Source organism: Scardinius erythrophthalmus (genome assembly GCF_964197995.2).
Source record: "Scardinius erythrophthalmus genome assembly, chromosome: 13".
NCBI lineage: Eukaryota > Metazoa > Chordata > Actinopteri > Cypriniformes > Leuciscidae > Scardinius > Scardinius erythrophthalmus.
Genome location: NC_138233.1, coordinates 3,690,006 through 3,707,039, shown reverse-complemented (window position 1 = coordinate 3,707,039; position 17,034 = coordinate 3,690,006). Strand labels below are relative to the sequence as shown.

Genomic DNA, 17,034 nt, shown 5'->3' with positions numbered 1-17,034 from the left:
TGAATATGCATGTTTGTTTATAAATCGAAATTATGCAGATAAAATGGACAAGTGATGAGCATTTGTTACTCTTGAGTTTGATGATATAAAAATATTCACATGAACATATTTGTATTCCATTTTCAGTTGTTATATATTAATATAGTTATATTAGATATTTATAAAATTATTTAAAATGTTTTCTAATATATATAATATTATAAAAAATATAATATTGGTATATTTTTTTATAATGCACTAAATTATGGCACACAAAGTCATAACTAAGATAAAAAGTCGAAGTTGTTAGATAAAAAGTAGGAATTTTGTCGTGAAATTATGACATTCTAAGTTGTAATTTTGACAGTCACAATTATTAGATAAAAAGTTATAACTTTGACTTCATCTTATAAATATGACTTAATGTGTCATAATAATGACTTTTGAATGTCATTGTGATTTACAAAAGCATGTTTTTTATTTACTATGTGATTGAAATGGGCCAGATGTTGTACCAGATTTTGTCAAGATCAGACTTTTATTTTGATAGCGTCTTCATCCGGCTTTTATTTTGAAAGTATCAGTCTTTTATTTTGAAAGCGTTCTCACTCAGGCTTTTATTTTGAAAGCGTCTCGATCTGGCGTGGCTCTGCCTCTTCTGTCATCTCCCATAGCCCTCAGCCTGCACTGTTAGCATTAGCAAGGTGCAGTTTTCTGCAATGTCTTCTGTTGAAGAAATGTCCAACTCCGTGGCGGAGAGTTTGGAGGAGGACGGAGTGGAAGAGGAGAACATCGTGGACGAGGCAGAGATGGAGTACGAGGAGCCTGTTAAAGGAGGTTATATCTTCTACAGGTGAGCTTAGCAGCTAGCCTAGCATGACAGTGTGCGGCTAATCACTTCAATTACAGATGTTTAATTTACTCATTCTCCTCTGTATTGTGTTGGACGTCAGCTTTTAGAAGACACGGTTCGTTACATACAGTCAATGCACATCAGTGTACAGAGAGCTGTATTAGCTAGACGTGTTTTTCACATGAACTGAATCAGCATCGCTTTAAAAAGATCTGAGTTAAAGTTTTATAAAATCTCGCGAGCAAATTTTATATATCCTAAGTTAGAAGTTTGCAGCCACTAAAATAACTCTCATTATGGCCGCGTTCATTTCTCATTTTCTGAGAGATTCACATGATCTGAAAAGAGACCCTGTAGTTGAAGTCCTTGGCTGGATGAGTCTGTTTAATCCAGATCAGGACTGGGTTTAATCCTGATTTACAGTAGATGTTTTCTGAGGTTAGTTTAATTGATTCTGAGTGAGTCACAAGATTTTCCTTAAAATTGAGCCTGAAGAAGATTGATGTGCTCTGTCACTTTACCCATTTTCTGAGGGATTCAAATGAACTGAATACAAGTTTGTGAGAATGAAGTGATTCAAATGAACCGTTTTCTTTATTGATTCATTTATTCTATTGACACTCTGACCCCTATAGCTATTTTCTGATGTTCTCTGTCACTTCTCTTTATTTCTGCCTGATTCTGGATAAAACTTGCTGAAGAGGATTATGATATTTTGTATGAAATTAATCAAATAGGTAGGACTAAAATAGCCGTGAAGTGACATGAAACAAAACTTGTGCTCGTCTTTTCTTCTCTATTGTGTCGTATGTCCGAGTGAAACGCTTCTGGAACAAGAACAAGTGGGCGGGGCTTGATTTTGTCTGTGTGGAATTGATTGGATGGTTGTGGTTTGCTATTGGCTGATCTCATGTGAGTGACAGGTTGCCCCGCCCACATCATCAGAGAAGAGATGATGTGAGAGGAACTTATTCTCATTCAAGATTATTAAAAGAATAATAATGTGTACCAATAAATCGTTTATAATAAGCACTGAAATATTCCATAAAAACAAAGATTTGTAAATTTTGATTATAAGGCGACTTTAATCTAGATGAGAACATTGATATTATTATTTCATTGATATTATTATTGATGGCTGCTGATTCTAAATGTCATATTGTTAACAGAATCACTTATCTGGCTTTATTAATTTAAAATAGAGTCCGTTTGATGAAGTCTTGATAAAGTGAAATGACTCTTATGAAAGCTCTTTAACTAGCAAGTGTATGAACTGTCATTTAATGTGCTTGTTTTGTTGTTTTAGGGACAGAAAAGAGTGGGCCGATCTAGAACCGGTTCCTCAAGATGATGGACCAAACCCTGTGGTGAAGATTGCTTATTCAGAGAAATGTAAGTGCCTTTCATTCAATGATGTTTGCTCTTTTTATTTTTTTTATTTTAGTATCACACATTATCACTGTCCCATTTCTTTCATATCTCTCGTATCACTTCGCACTCGTTTTCTTCTCACATTATTGAATAATCCCAACTGATGTCCATTGTTCTTTTTCATTTCCATTTATTTATTTAAGTAGTCATGCAATTAATGTGGTAATGTAAGCCATAAGTATCACAAAATAAATTATTTCAGTCCAATTCAAGTCCCGGGTTTATTTTGTGATAATGACTAGCTCACTGTATGCTGTTAGTTGTTGGTTTAGTTAAAGTCCCCCTGTAGTCAATCATTTTATCCCTTAAAACTCATCTTTGATCATTAAAATTACATATTTGAAAGTTTTTTCCATGAAAAAAAAAAAATCTTCATGCCTTAAAATATCTTGAATGTAACTCGACACCCTTGCCTCATTTAGTATGCGTGGTTCTATGAATATGCGAATGAGCCCCGCCTCCACTCACTCACTCAGCTCAGAGATCCACTGGTTGACGATCACACGTTGATCTGATTGGTTACAAGGTAGTTTGTGACGTCAGAAACACCAGCGATTTCAAAGTGTGTTTCTGAGACTGTCTTTGGTTCACTGCAGTTTTAAGGAGAAAATACTCAGCAATGGTGTCGACTTATGAACTTACACATGGTTTGTCTTAAAGCAGATTAAAAACACCACATAGACACATAAAACAACATTAAAAACTTGATTTTCACCACAGGGGGACTTTAAGGCACATGAAATGTTAAAGGTTTGTCTTGTCATCTGCAGTCACAGACGTGTTTGACATGTTCAGAGCGCTCCTGAAGAACGACGAGAAGAGTGACCGAGCGTTTGCACTGACCGCTGAAGCCATCGAGCTCAACGCCGCCAACTACACCGTGTGGTGAGACGACTGATGTTTAAATTAACATATAAATGTGAAAATATGTTACAGCCCAGTGCACTTTTAATGGCAAACCTGGTACAATACCATTCAAAAATGTCTCTTCTGCTCATTTATTTGATCAAAAATACAGTAAAAATTCTGAAATATTATTATAATTTTAAACAGCTGTTTTCTACGTGAATATCTAGTAAAGTGTAATTTATTCCTGTGATCAAAGCTGAATGTTCAGCATCATCACTCCAGTCTTCAGTGTCACATGATCCTTCAGAAATCACTCTAATATGAGGATTTGATGCTCAAGAAACATTTATGATTATTATCAGTGTTGTGCTGCTTCATAATTGTGTGGAAACCGTCATGCATTTAATTTTTCAGGATTCTTTGATGAATAGAAAGTTCAAACAAACAGCATTTATTTGGAATCGAATCTTTTGCAACAATGTAAATGTCTTTTACTCTCTCTCTTTTAATCAGTAAAAGTGTTTATTTCTGTATATGACACATACACTATTTCCTAGAACACATTTCCCAGTGTGCACTGTGTTGCAGATTTAAACATCAGCAAGTCCCCTGCTTGCTTTTGTCTGCGAAAAGCTACAAAGCAAGTTCAAGATGCTTGAGTCCTGCGTTAAACTGTGTGTTGATGTGTGTGTGTAGGCACTACAGAAGAGTTTTACTGCAGGCTCTAGATAAAGACCTGAGAGAGGAGATGAAGTACATCACGGCCATCATAGAAGATCAGCCCAAGAACTACCAGGTTTGGTAAGTCCACCTCAGCCAGAAGTTTTTGTTTTTTACAGATCTTCATCTTTCTTCAGTGTGTAATGTTGCTGTTTGATCATGAAAAAGCTCTGCAAAGTCACACAGTTCTTCTCTATATCAGTGTCAGTGTTTCTGAACTCCTGAAACGCCTCCATTGTAGTCTTGAGTTTCTTCCGGGAACGAACACGTCACAATATTCCTCATTATAATAATTAATGCACAGAATAAAGGGGCGGGGCCTGATTGAGTTAGTTAGTAGTGTGTTAAACTGGCGGTTATGGGAAGGGGCGGGGCATTTCCCAAACACACTCGAAGCGCTCGACCAATCACAACACACTGCTCCAGCCGACCAATCAGAGCACAGTGTGCATTTCAAAAGGAGGGGCTTCATAGAGACAGGAAGTAAACAGAGCGTTACTGACAGACTGGGAAGAGAGGAGCCGCAACAGAGTGAAATTGTTATTATTTATTAAACGATTTGTGTAGGCATCACAGGCGGATGGTGGTGGAGTGGCTGAACGACACGTCGGATGAGCTGCAGTTTGTAGCAGAAATTCTAAGTCAAGATGCGAAGAACTACCACGCGTGGCAGCACAGACAGTGGGTCATCCAGGTACAGATTCACAGCCTCGTGTGGCGTGTAAACCGTTCGCTGATTTGCATGCATGTAATGTTGTAAAAGCACCGATTCGGTACCAAGTCGATACTGAAATTTGAGAAATGTGATGCTTTGAGTGGAATCATAAACACCTCTGATTGGCCATTGTGTTCACAAGCTCAAGTATGTCTGTGACTGGCTACAATGATCAGTGCTTCAAAAAACATTTTGTAAATAGACATCAGTGACGCTCTTCAGCGAGCGCTTACACACGGACACGGATACACACGGGAGCGTTTGAAAGCAGCCGTCTATCAGCGGATCCTGCTTGTGCTACGGCTGCTCGATTATGGAAAAAATCATAATCACGATTATTTTGGTCAGTATTGAAATCACGATTATGTAACACGATTATTTCCCACATGACTTTGTGAACGTATTGCATTTATTTAAAAGACACCTTTCAACAATTCTTAAAAAATCTAAATTTGAACATTGATTGTACTTTTTGAACTATTAAAATAAATAATATAACTGATAATACTTCAATAGTATTTTAATAATTCTTGCAGGTCTACCACTTATAATGCGGTAAATTCCCCCGCAAACATTGATTCACTTTAGCATGTACATTGTATGAGTAGCCTATATTAATCCACACAGATTATAAAATCAAATCAATCATTTTAAAACTTTCTCCAAGACGCAATTTCACAAACCGCGCGAGTGTTCAGCGGTTCTCTCTCTCTCTCTCTCTCTCTCTCTCTCTCTCTCTCTCTCTCTCTCTCTCTCTCTCTCTCTCTCTCTCTCTCTCTCTCTCTCTCTCTCTCTCTCTCTCTCTCTCTCTCTCTCTCTCTCTCTCTCTCTCTCTCTCTCTCTCTCTCTCTCTCTCTCTCTCAGCCTCGGTATCTCAAAATGGGTTGGACAAGGCAAGCACTGCATCGTAACTACAGTTGATCATTTTCACTTCTTTAAGTCTTATCAGTTTAAACATTCAAGCTGAGAGAGTTTATGGCTTCGGGAGGGGCGGATGTGTGTCATTCAGAACACAAGACAAAATTAGAGGGTTCTTTCAAAACAGAACATGGCAAAATAATCGTTTTTACTCGACTTACTTTTACTATTTTGGTGATCGTTGGGAGCCAAAATCGAAATTCAATTAATTGCACAGCCCTAGCTTGTGCTTTCAAAACACTTTCAAACACTCCCGTGCACTGATCATTGTAGCCAATCACAGACATATCTGATGAGCTCGTGAACACAATGGCCAATCAGAGGTGTTTATGGCTCCGCTCAACAGTGCTCAGAGCGTCACTTTTTCTAAAATTTCAGCACCGACTTAGTCTCGGTGCTTTTGACAACACTATGCACATGTTCATGGTCTGAGTGTGTGTCACAGGAGTATAAGCTGTGGGATGGAGAGCTGGAGTATGTGGAGGAGCTGTTAGAGGAGGACGTGAGGAATAACTCGGCCTGGAATCAGAGACACTTCGTCATCAGTCACACCAGCGGATACTCCGACCCTGCCGTCCTCGACAGAGAAGTGCAGTGAGTCTTAATCATTGACAGAACCAAACCAAAACCTTTCTGCTCAAACATAACATTATTGCGCAAAAATACCAATGATCACAATTTACTTTTGTTTTGGTTCTCAGGCTTTCAAAGTTTTGAGTGACTATTCACCAACTTTAAAAATTGCAATAATGAAATGTTTAATCTGATTTTGTCCTTAGTTCAAAAGGAAATCTGTATATTTCTTCAATACAAACTAGGGCTGGATTAAAAATATTGATTTCTCTATTTTAATCGATTCTCGTCTTTTTAACAACCGATATCGATTCTTAAATCCCTAAGAATCAATCTTTCAGTCTAAGCTGTTTTCAGTTGATCAATGAACAATTTAGTAGCGCTTCCATCCAATAAATCACAGTTTTTTTTAAATGTTTAAAGCTTTAAAATGTGCTTTGTTACTTCTTAGCTCATTTGTTTTACGAAATTCAAACAATAAATAGCATTTTGTGGCTCTTTAATGTGCCTCAGATCAAGCAAAGCGGCACGTGAACCGATCATCTCTTCCGCTTTACTACTAGTTACAGCACAAAATAAACATGAGTGAACATCAGAAGGTATGTTGGAAGATATTTAATGTATGTTTGAATAAATCCATCATTTTTTTATGACAACCATCAAACAAACAAGTAGAAACATTGTCATTAAATATGAATGATAACGTTTTTATTGAGTTTTTCTAACCCTATTAAGTGTATGTGTCATGTTTTGGGTCAAAATTCCATTAATTTAATTATTAATACAATAAATAAAGCAATAGATTAAATTAAATCGATAATTTCAATTAAATGAAATCAGTATCAACATAAGCTGCATTTAAATGTGTTTACACACAGTTTAATGCTGTTCACATGTGGCATGAATGCAATTACAATGGCATAAATAATGTTTTAAATAAAAAAATGTTCAATAGAGAAATATTAAATGATGAAGTGATACTTTTAAATATGAAACTAAAGCCATCAGTAGGTGGCGGCGAGTCTTAATGAGTGAGTCATTCACACATTCATTCAGTAACGAATCAAGTGGCTGACTGTATTTATGAATGAGTCATTGAATCATTGGCTACGTTTACATGCACAACTTTTGTTTCAATCGGACTGAATTCACTCCGATTGATGAATCTGAATGAAGCGTTTACATGAACGCTACACGTGATCGGGTTGATGTGTGCGTTTATACATCACAAGATTCAGAGCTTCTAATATACAGAGTTAGTTTCATGCTGTTTACACATACTAACTATTCTCTTACATGGGTTCTTAATTTGTTTTAATCAGCAGACTTAATATTTATCCATTTCTGGTCATAATTTGTTGTAAATGAGCATATGAACCGTTGTGCCGCTGCTTATATTGATCACGCAGTAAAAATGGCCAAAACCAGTCGTGTGTGGATGAGAGTCTGAAACCAGGACTGGTGGGACGTTGTCCTGCTCCACTTCACAGGGAAAGGAGGATTAATGACGGGACACTTTATTCAACAGAAGAACGTCACACGTCATTACGCTATTTCTACGTCAGTTTCGGTTTTCAATCTGATTAAGTGTTTACATGTTCTCTCGATCGGATTAGAAAAGGAATAAACCAAACCACCCCTTTCAATCCGATCGAAATCTCATTCGGATCGATTAAAGTGCTTACATGAAGGCTTTTCAGTCCGACTGAGCCGTCAATCCCATTACTAACGGATTACTTGGTTGCATGTAAACGTAGCCACTGACTCGCGATTCGTTCAAAGCCGCAGATTCTTTCACTAAATGTATGTTGCTTTCATTGAAACTATTATTTTGTTGCGAAATAGAGCAAATAACACTGTTTAAAATGTACGTTACCTTTTTTTTTTCTTGGACTGTTCAATGTCACATTTGGAATCGTGTGGATAATCGGTCGTTCTTGCTCGTATTATCGACATTAAAAACAAGAACTCACACAGGGTGTGTTTTACTATCGAAGGCAGTTTGAGTCTTAAATCGATCTCTATTCACAGCCCGAGTTGGGTTTTAGCACTTATAGCATGAAGAACAAATATAGACAATATTTGAAAACCTCCAATGCAAAAGCCTCTGAAAGCTCCTCTGTCAAAACTGAGATAATAATATTGAGTGAATCCTCTCCGCACATAGTATACGCTCATCAAATACTTTCACTACAAACTCACTAAATCCCAGTCTCAGCCCATTCAGAAATGCCGGTACTTGGGTAGAAACCTGTACATAGGAGCCTGATAAATATGTTAATATTAAACAAAAACTTTAGATGGACTTAGAGGCTTTTGCATCTGAAGTCTTCATTTGTTCTTCATGCTATAAGTGCTAAAACCCAACTTTTACAAAGGTACATTGTCGAGAACGGCATTGATGTAGCTAAGGCAGCAACAGAACCCATCATACGCTTGTGTGGATGCAGTCAGTTTTGAGGTATTTTGATTGGATGTCATGTTTGCAGCACTAGCATTTTCCTCTTTTTACAATGCAAAAATTGATATCATAATACGGTTTATGCGCCGCTCGCCTTAAAGCTGCTTGTCTGATAACTTTGATAAACTCTGATAAATTATGTAAAACTACCAATGGTCACAAGTAATTTTTGTCTTGATTCACGTTTTTCTTAGACTTTCGATAAAGGTGAAGACCCAACTTTATATATGTTTTGTAAGATTCCCCTATCGTTTAAACATATTTTATTAGATGATCCTGGACTTAATACAAGTAGAATACGCTTTTATGAAGTTAACTCACTTAAGGACTTATTTAGTAAGATTATGCCTGAAAAGGTTTTTTTTTATTTTTTTTAATCATTGTTAATTGAAAAAATCTTGTATAATATGACTTGCTGTTTTTGTTTGTTTGGTTTTTATTGTGTTTATATGATATTTGTATTTTTGTAATTTTAATTTTTGCCATGAAAATAGCTTTGCATGCTGACATGGCACTAAATAAAATAATCTGTAATCTTAGACTTTCGAAGTTTTGCTTTACGCAGATTTAAGAGTGATTATTCAATAACTTGATGCATCTAAAAAAATACAATAAGAGAAGTTCAAACTTATTTTGTCCTTGTTTCTAATTATACCGTCGTTAACGCTTTATAATGCCTTTCATGAACGTTAATAAAGATTTATATCATATAAAACAGATCATTAGTGTCGCTGTTCGTATGAATAACTTAAATCTGCTTGTCTGAAGAACACACGAGTGTGATTACTCTCCAAGCAAATACTGAAATGTGAATGTTTATTTGATTCTGCCTGCTTTTAAAACAATCATTATTATTTTTTAATTCACATTTAAAGACAATTATTTGTTACTGGCAAGTAAAAATGACCAATTACCCATGCAATGCTCCTCTTTTCCATACAGTTGAAAATGTATGGAATTATGTAGAAATGTTGTGCTTTGAGGAGGATGAATTTTTGCTAAATGTCTTGAGTAAAGTGTATTTTTATTAATTGGTTTTAAATTATTTAATAAAGTGTGTCTCTCTCTCTCTCTCTCTCTCTCTCTCTTTAGGTACACACTGAAACAAATAAAGAAAGCTCCTCACAACGAGAGCGCTTGGAACTATTTAAAAGGGTGAGAGATATAAACATCTGATTAAGATCTGATTTCTCGTTCAAACACACAGTACATTTCAAGCATACACCAGCAGATGGCAGATGCTCACTAGTAACAGAAGAAGATAAACAGTTTGCACTGAAGAGCCTGAATGAATGCTTATAAGAATATATGGACAACAACATGGATCATTAATAGACCCAGTGTTTGCCAAGGCAATCATTACTATTGTTGTTGCTCATACTTTGAAATAAATAAATACCAGTTTTAAACATTGCATATTTATTTAGATGTGTTACAGTGTTTATCTCAGATTTCAATTTTCAATTTCAAATGAGCTTTATTAGCATGACTGTGTATCACAATGTTGCCAAAGCATTAACATATTGTATATAAATAATAAAACAAACAGACAAAACATATATGTGTAGATAATGACATATGTGACCCTGGATCACGTCTCCAGTCTCGAGTCGCACAGGTTTATCTGTGGCAATAGCCAACAATACATTGTATGAGTCAAAATTATCCATTTTTCTTTTATGCCAAAAATCATTAGGATATTAAGTAAAGATCATGTTCCATGAAGATATTTAGTAAATTTCCTACCGTAAATATATAAAACATGTATTTCTGTGAGTGAATGCAGCACAATCGCCAACATAAATGAACAACTTTAAAGGAGATTTTCTCAATGTTTCCATTTTTTTGCCTCAGATTCCAGATTTACAATAGTCATATCTCGACCAAATATTGTCCTATCCTAACAAACCATACATCAATGGAAAGATTATTTATTCAGCTTTCAGATGACGTATAAATCTCAATTTCAGAAAGTTGACCCATGTGACTGGTTTTGTGGTCCAGTGTCACATATGTCATATGTATAGATGATGCATGTGTGTGTTCTGTGACTCAGGATCCTACAGGATGGTGGTCTGTCCTCGTATCCTGGACTTCTGGAGCAAGTGACCGAGCTTCAGGACTCGTGCAGTTCACCATATCTCACCGCCTTCCTGGTCGACCTCTACGAAGACGCTCTGGAGACCAACAACTCCAGCCATGACCAGCGAGACACACTCAACAAGGCCTTGGAGGTGAGCTGGGACTTGACACACACACACACACACAAACAAGGGCCATGTTCACATGAACATCATTTTACGATTCAGATCCTGATTACAAGGTTCGTACAAAGTGCTTAAAGTTTTTTTTTTTTACTCCTGGAAAACAGCCATATTTACAAAGAGGTACTTAAAAAGTGCTTGACTTATTTAAATACAATATATATGAAATTTATTTTTTTCGGAAAAAGCGCAAATACAATCTTTTTGTCAAATACAATAAAAAAATGGTCAAATACAATAAACCCCCATCAGACCTTTTCTCGATACAAAATACGCCAACATTATAATATAAAATATTATGTATTGAACAATAATAGCCATTATACATTTTGTATTTAATATATAATATTCAAAATGTTGTATTTTGGATACCTTATATCTGTAATTTGAGTTTAAAAAAAATACTAAAGACTTGATAAGTGCGATCTCTGATTGTAGTCCCTGAAAACCCAAAAAGTGGTGCTTGAAAAGTCCTGGAATTTCTTTTTACAGTATCTGTACAAACCCTGTTATTAAGCCTTTATTTAAATCAAATATAGTCTTCATAGGTTTGAATATACCAGTAGACAAGTAATCAAAAATGCTATCTTTCTCCCTGCTACTCTCTTGTATATGCCCTCTGTGTTATTAAATGCATTTACATCACGCATGCATATTCAGAATATAACCAAATGCTGTTATTATTGAGCATGTAAACGTGCTTGCTGTGAAGTTTCCATTTGTGAGTAAATGGCTGCCTTACAGTCAATAACACCATATTTATAGTTTAAAATTGTTGAATAATCATCAAACCGTGTAATTGATGCAAAACTGCTGTTGTAGAACTTTGCAAAACGTACATAACGTGCCCTTGTGCAACATTACTGTACTTTAAGAGCTGATGAACTCATTTAGAAGCGAGTTTTTCATCATAAATATTTCATTAGCTCATATTACATGTAAAGCGTTTCCATAAAGAATACGTGGTTTCATCCGTTGGTGTAGTAATTATATTTCATCTCTTGTAGCGTTCAGGTTCACTCCCGGATATCTATATTTGATAGAATTTGTTGAATATTTCACCGTTTGGCGGTTCGTACAAAAAAAATAGAGAAAAATAGACATCATCCACGTCCAGTGATTTGGGTAATTAGAGGCTTTTGAAATTCTGTTTTCAGCTGAAAGCACTTGTCTTTAAATATTAACTCAACACAACTTTAATAGATGTTAGTTAATTATTGATCTATGGTTTCATATCAAACTAAATGCATATAAAATATTACATGACTGCCTCCATACAACAAAGAGCTTGTCTGCACCGTGAAGGAGGGAAAATCAAAACGGAGAAAGTATTATTCGTCTCTTGAGTGTTTCTCCGTGACAGGCCTCGTGTTTTCCTCTGCAAACGTGCGGATGTTGTGTGTGTGTGTGTGTGTTGAGGTTAATGAGATTTCTTTTCTGTGCGTTTCTCATCCGGAGCCACAATGATGATCATGATGGAGTTGAAAATGATTTTCTGTTTTGAAATTGAGGCCATGTGTATGTGTTTAAAAGCTGGTTCAACCTTTCAGCTTCCGTCACCCTCGCACACATATGAGATGAGGAAGATGAGGAGCGTTCAGAGGAGAAATGTCCACAGATATGAAATGTGTCGTTCTTCTGTGCCGAGACAAAAAAATGAAACTTTATTCAGTGAATTGCATAGTTCTAGAACTGTATTCTCTGAATCCTCATGTGATTCTAGAACCAATTTTTAGGTAACACTTTATTTTACAGTGTCATTGTTACTATAGTAATAACTATTAATTATTACATGCATTACATAATTACATGCAACTAACCCCTTAACCAAACCAAACCCTATTCCTAACCCTGTAGTTGCTTAAGTTTACTCAGTACTTAAATGTATAATTACAGTGTGACAAAGACACCTTAAAATAAAGTGTAACCCAATTTTATTTTGGAACAGTCAGTTCTAGATTTGATCAGAACAGAATCTATCATAAAGTTCTCAGTTGTAGTGGATGTAGAAAGGATTTTGCATGATTCTAAAGAATTGGACATTTGAACTTTCACATGGTTTTAGAATGGTTCTAAAAGATTATTTGTTGTAATCCCGCAAGCGGTTCTAGAATGTTTCTGAGAGCTTGTGGTATTGAACACTGTCTCGCATAGTTCTAGAAAGGTTCTACACGATTATTTGATGTAACCCTTAAACCGTTCTAGAATGGTTATTTTGTGGAACCCTCACATAGTTCTAGAATGTTTGTGATGTTTCTACAGTGGAACCCTTAGAATAGTTCTACAATTGGTTCTGAGGGGTTCTACTGTGGAAACCTCACACAGTTCTAGAAAATTTCTGTTGGTTTCTACAGTGGAACTCTCAGAACAGTTTTAGAATGGTTCTATAGTTGAACCCTCACATTATAGAATATTTTTGATGGTTTCTACAGTGGAACTTTTACAATAGTTCTAAAATAGTTCTCAGGGGTTCTAATGTGGAAATGTCACACTGTTCTAGAATGATTGTGATGGTTTCTACAGTGGAGCCCTCAGAATAGTTCTAAAACGGTTCTGAGGCATTCTATAGTTGAACCCTCACATGGTTCTAGAATATTTGTGATGGTTTCTACAGTGAAACTTTTACAATAATTCTAAAATGGTTCTAATGGTTTCTACAGTGGAACCCTCACAACAGGTCTTAAATGGTTCTGATGGGTTCTACTGTGGAACCATCACACAGTTATAGAATATGTGTGATAATTTCTATAGTGGAACCCTCAGAACCATTTTAGAACTATTCTGAGGGGTTCAATAGTGAGACCTTGAATGGTTCTAGAATATTTGTGATGGTTTCTACAGTGGAACTCTCAGAAATGTTCTAGAATGGTTCTGAGGGGTTCAATAGTGGACCCCTCACATATAGTTATAAAATATTAGTGATGTTTTATAGTGACTTTTTACGGTTCTGCTCTGCAAACCTCACACGGTTCCAGAATATTTGTGATGGCATCAGAACCCTCACAACATTTCTAGAATGGTTATGAGCAGTTCTTCTGTGAAACCCTCATCATGTTATAGGATATTCGTGATGGTTTTTTATAATGGAACCCTCAGAATAGGTCTAAAATAGTTCTGAGGTGTTCGATAGTGGAACCCTCACATTGTTAAGTAATATTTGTGATTGCTTTCTACAGTGGAACCCTCAGATTAGTTCTAGAATGGTTATAAGGAGTTCTTCTATGGAATCATCACATAGTTATATAATATGTGTGATGCTTTCTGCTGTGGAACCCTCAGAATAGTTCTAAAATGGTTCTGAGGGGTTCTATAGTGGAAGCTTCACAATTCTTGAAAGGTTCTAGAAAGGATTCTGCTCATGTTTCTAGAGAATTCCTCATCAGGTCGAGCTTGAGAACTCAGACCGCTGACCTTTCCGTGAGACTGTGAAGTGCAGAATATTGATGAGCATAACCAGCAGATTTCCTTTCATAAAGTCTGAACGGGCTTTTACTGTCACTCAGAGGGAGCCGTCGGTTCTCGCACCCAGACGCTCGTTACATGGGGAAATGTCAGAGCTGCATTTAGACTTTACTCCCCTGTTGTTTTACACCGTTTGAAATATGTACAGTGTTCAGGCAATGTCTTGGAGTTTAAAATCTCGTCAGGCATCACTGAGCTTGCTTAAGCTGGACTGTGATGCTATTTTCAACAAACGCTGTTGCATTATTTTCCTGTTATCTCTGTAAAGCTGCTTTGAAACTATCTGTATTATAAAAAGCGCTATATAAATAAAGGTGACTTGACTAAAATATTAGCCTAATTCTATTTGAATTCTAAAGGCAATACTTTAAAAAAAAGTCCTGTATTGTCTCCTATGCCCACAAGAGGGCGGAAGCGAGCGCAATAAGCAAATTTTAAACCAAATCAAGCATAGCATGTTTTATTGAAATTAAATGACATTCACTTTTTAAAGAGCATTAACTTTCGAAACAATTGTTCTTAAATAAAATAGTATTTCCTTAATGTGATTGTGCATGCAAGGAAAATTAGGTTACCATAGTGCTTAAAACTGTAAGTGCATCAGTAACCTGAGAAAACACGATTCGACAACATAATGAACCACATGAACACAATACAGCGAACTGCCATTCAGAAACACTCCACTTCTACTCACACATCTACATATTGTTCGTCAAAAACACCAGATGAAATTAAATAAAAAAGGGTCTAAAGACATTTTTATTTAAACAGGCTTTTTAACTCCCATGTTTTTGATTTTAATTTTGTGGTGTTTTATTGTTATTTATTGTGTGATTTTCAGACTGTTTTTAACCTCTTGTTACTGTAGCACTTTGAGATTTCGCTGAAATGTAAAGTGCATTATAAATAAAATTTATTATTATTATTATATTATTAGATGCTCAACTTGAGGTTTGGTCAAGTATGTCGTTGTACGATTTTTGCCACTAACTGAGAGGGTTTTCGTCAGCATGAAGCCTTTTCCCGCCATTTCTCAAAGTAACAAAGCATGCGCACTGCGCTGTATTGGATAAGCTAACAAAAACACACTGTGTCATTACGTCATCATCATGTCTCGCGCGCCTCTTGACACAACAAAAATTAGTTATTATTTTTGAAGAATATTAGAAATTTTTATTTTTATTTGACAGCCCTAGTGTCCTGATGCATCTCTACGGTCTCCGTCGATGATAAAGAGCCTTGATTTTGTTTGTGTGTTTTAGCTTTGTAAGTTCCTGGCCGAGGAGAAGGACACCATTCGAAGGGAATACTGGTATTACGTGTCCCGATCTCTCCAGAACACGTATGGCTCGGGTGACTCCGCCCCCTCTACTTTAGCTCCGCCTCCTCCCTCATCCCAGCATCTCGACGGTGAGCCCATCGACCCCTGAGGAGAAACACACATGCTGAGAGGAGGAAGAAGAAACACTGAGACATGATGGACTCTTTATCTGTGTATGAGAGTGTGTGTGTGTGTGTGTGTGTGTGTGTGTGTGTGCGCGTGTGCGCGCACAGCCAGGCTTTAACAGCAGTGCTTGTAAGTCAGAACGGCGTTAAACTCCAAGTAGCCATAAGCTTAAACGCTCTCAGAGTGAGCTGTACACTCACCTTGCAGTGAATGAAGTGAACACTGGGAGATTGGCAGGTATTCATACTCATGTTTAAACTAGCATTTATCTTTCAGAGGTCAAAAGTGTCATTTATCAAAGCAAATACCTAACTGACATGCTTCAGGTGTAGTCAGAAGCTTCTCTTGCCAAAGCATCTCCTGGTCTGTGTTACCAAACTCTGCTCAGACTGACTGTACATGCATTTTTTATGTTCAGAAATAATAATGATTAATGCTAAAGCTGAATGACTTTCTGTCTTGCATTTTTGCATTTCTTGGTTGAAATGAGGATCTGAAAGTGTTGTGTAACAAGAAGACTGTTTTCATGTGTGCCTGTAGTCTTTGATTTATGGACGGGTTTAAATATTTTTAGCAGATAGTCAACTAACATAAGGCCTAAGCTTTTGTAAAAATTAATTGTATACATCTTAACCCTACACAATTTTTTTTTACTTTAGAATAGAATGTACGCTACCGTGCAAAAGTTTGGGGTCAGTAAGATTGTATAATGTTAATGTTAACGTTAAAAGACTTCTATTTAAAATAAATGTTCTATGCAGCAAAAAATCCTGAGAAAAAAAAAAAAACATTATTATTATCAAAAGAAACGTCATTCAAAAATATTAAAAAAAAAAACCTTACTGACCACACAATTTTTAACGGTGCTCTTGAGTGTTTAACGCTGGTTATGTTTAATAAGCCGACTACAACTTTAACCTTATCCTTAAACCCTGTGATTTTATCAAGGAAAGACTGAAAGGTTTAAGTTCACACAGTTAAATCACACGATTAAGCAGTGTACATGCACAGAGAAAATCTTTACCGTTGTCCAATAAATGAACGATTCGTGAAGGTGTTCAACCTCACAGCACTTTGCACAGACCTAAAGTCATTTTATTTTTACCAAGAATCATTCATTTCCAGTGACGGCGGCCGAAAAATCGTTCCTTACGGCATTTACACGACTGATTGTAAAGCCTACTTTTTGTGCATTTTTCACATTTATGTATTTGGCAGACACTTTTTATCCAAAGCAACTTGCATTGCATTTCAAGGTGCACATTTACATTCTTATCAGTTCTTATCTGTACAATATACGTTTATGTTTTTTGCTATCAAGTTTACAGAAAATCCTAATAATTCTAAAACATCATTTTTAAA

General features: G+C 36.2%; 1 protein-coding gene across 1 annotated transcript; it reads left to right on the top strand.

The window, feature by feature from the left end:
* Positions 1-570: 570 nt before the first annotated feature.
* On the top strand, positions 571-16,754 carry fnta (farnesyltransferase, CAAX box, subunit alpha). The gene is made up of 9 exons (XM_081382793.1): positions 571-832; positions 2,139-2,224; positions 3,034-3,148; positions 3,809-3,913; positions 4,400-4,526; positions 5,911-6,059; positions 9,592-9,654; positions 10,556-10,733; positions 15,488-16,754. The coding sequence occupies exons 1-9, from the start codon at positions 699-701 to the stop codon at positions 15,653-15,655; spliced, it is 1,125 nt and encodes a 374-aa protein (XP_081238919.1). The 5' UTR covers positions 571-698; the 3' UTR covers positions 15,656-16,754.
* Positions 16,755-17,034: the final 280 nt, after the last annotated feature.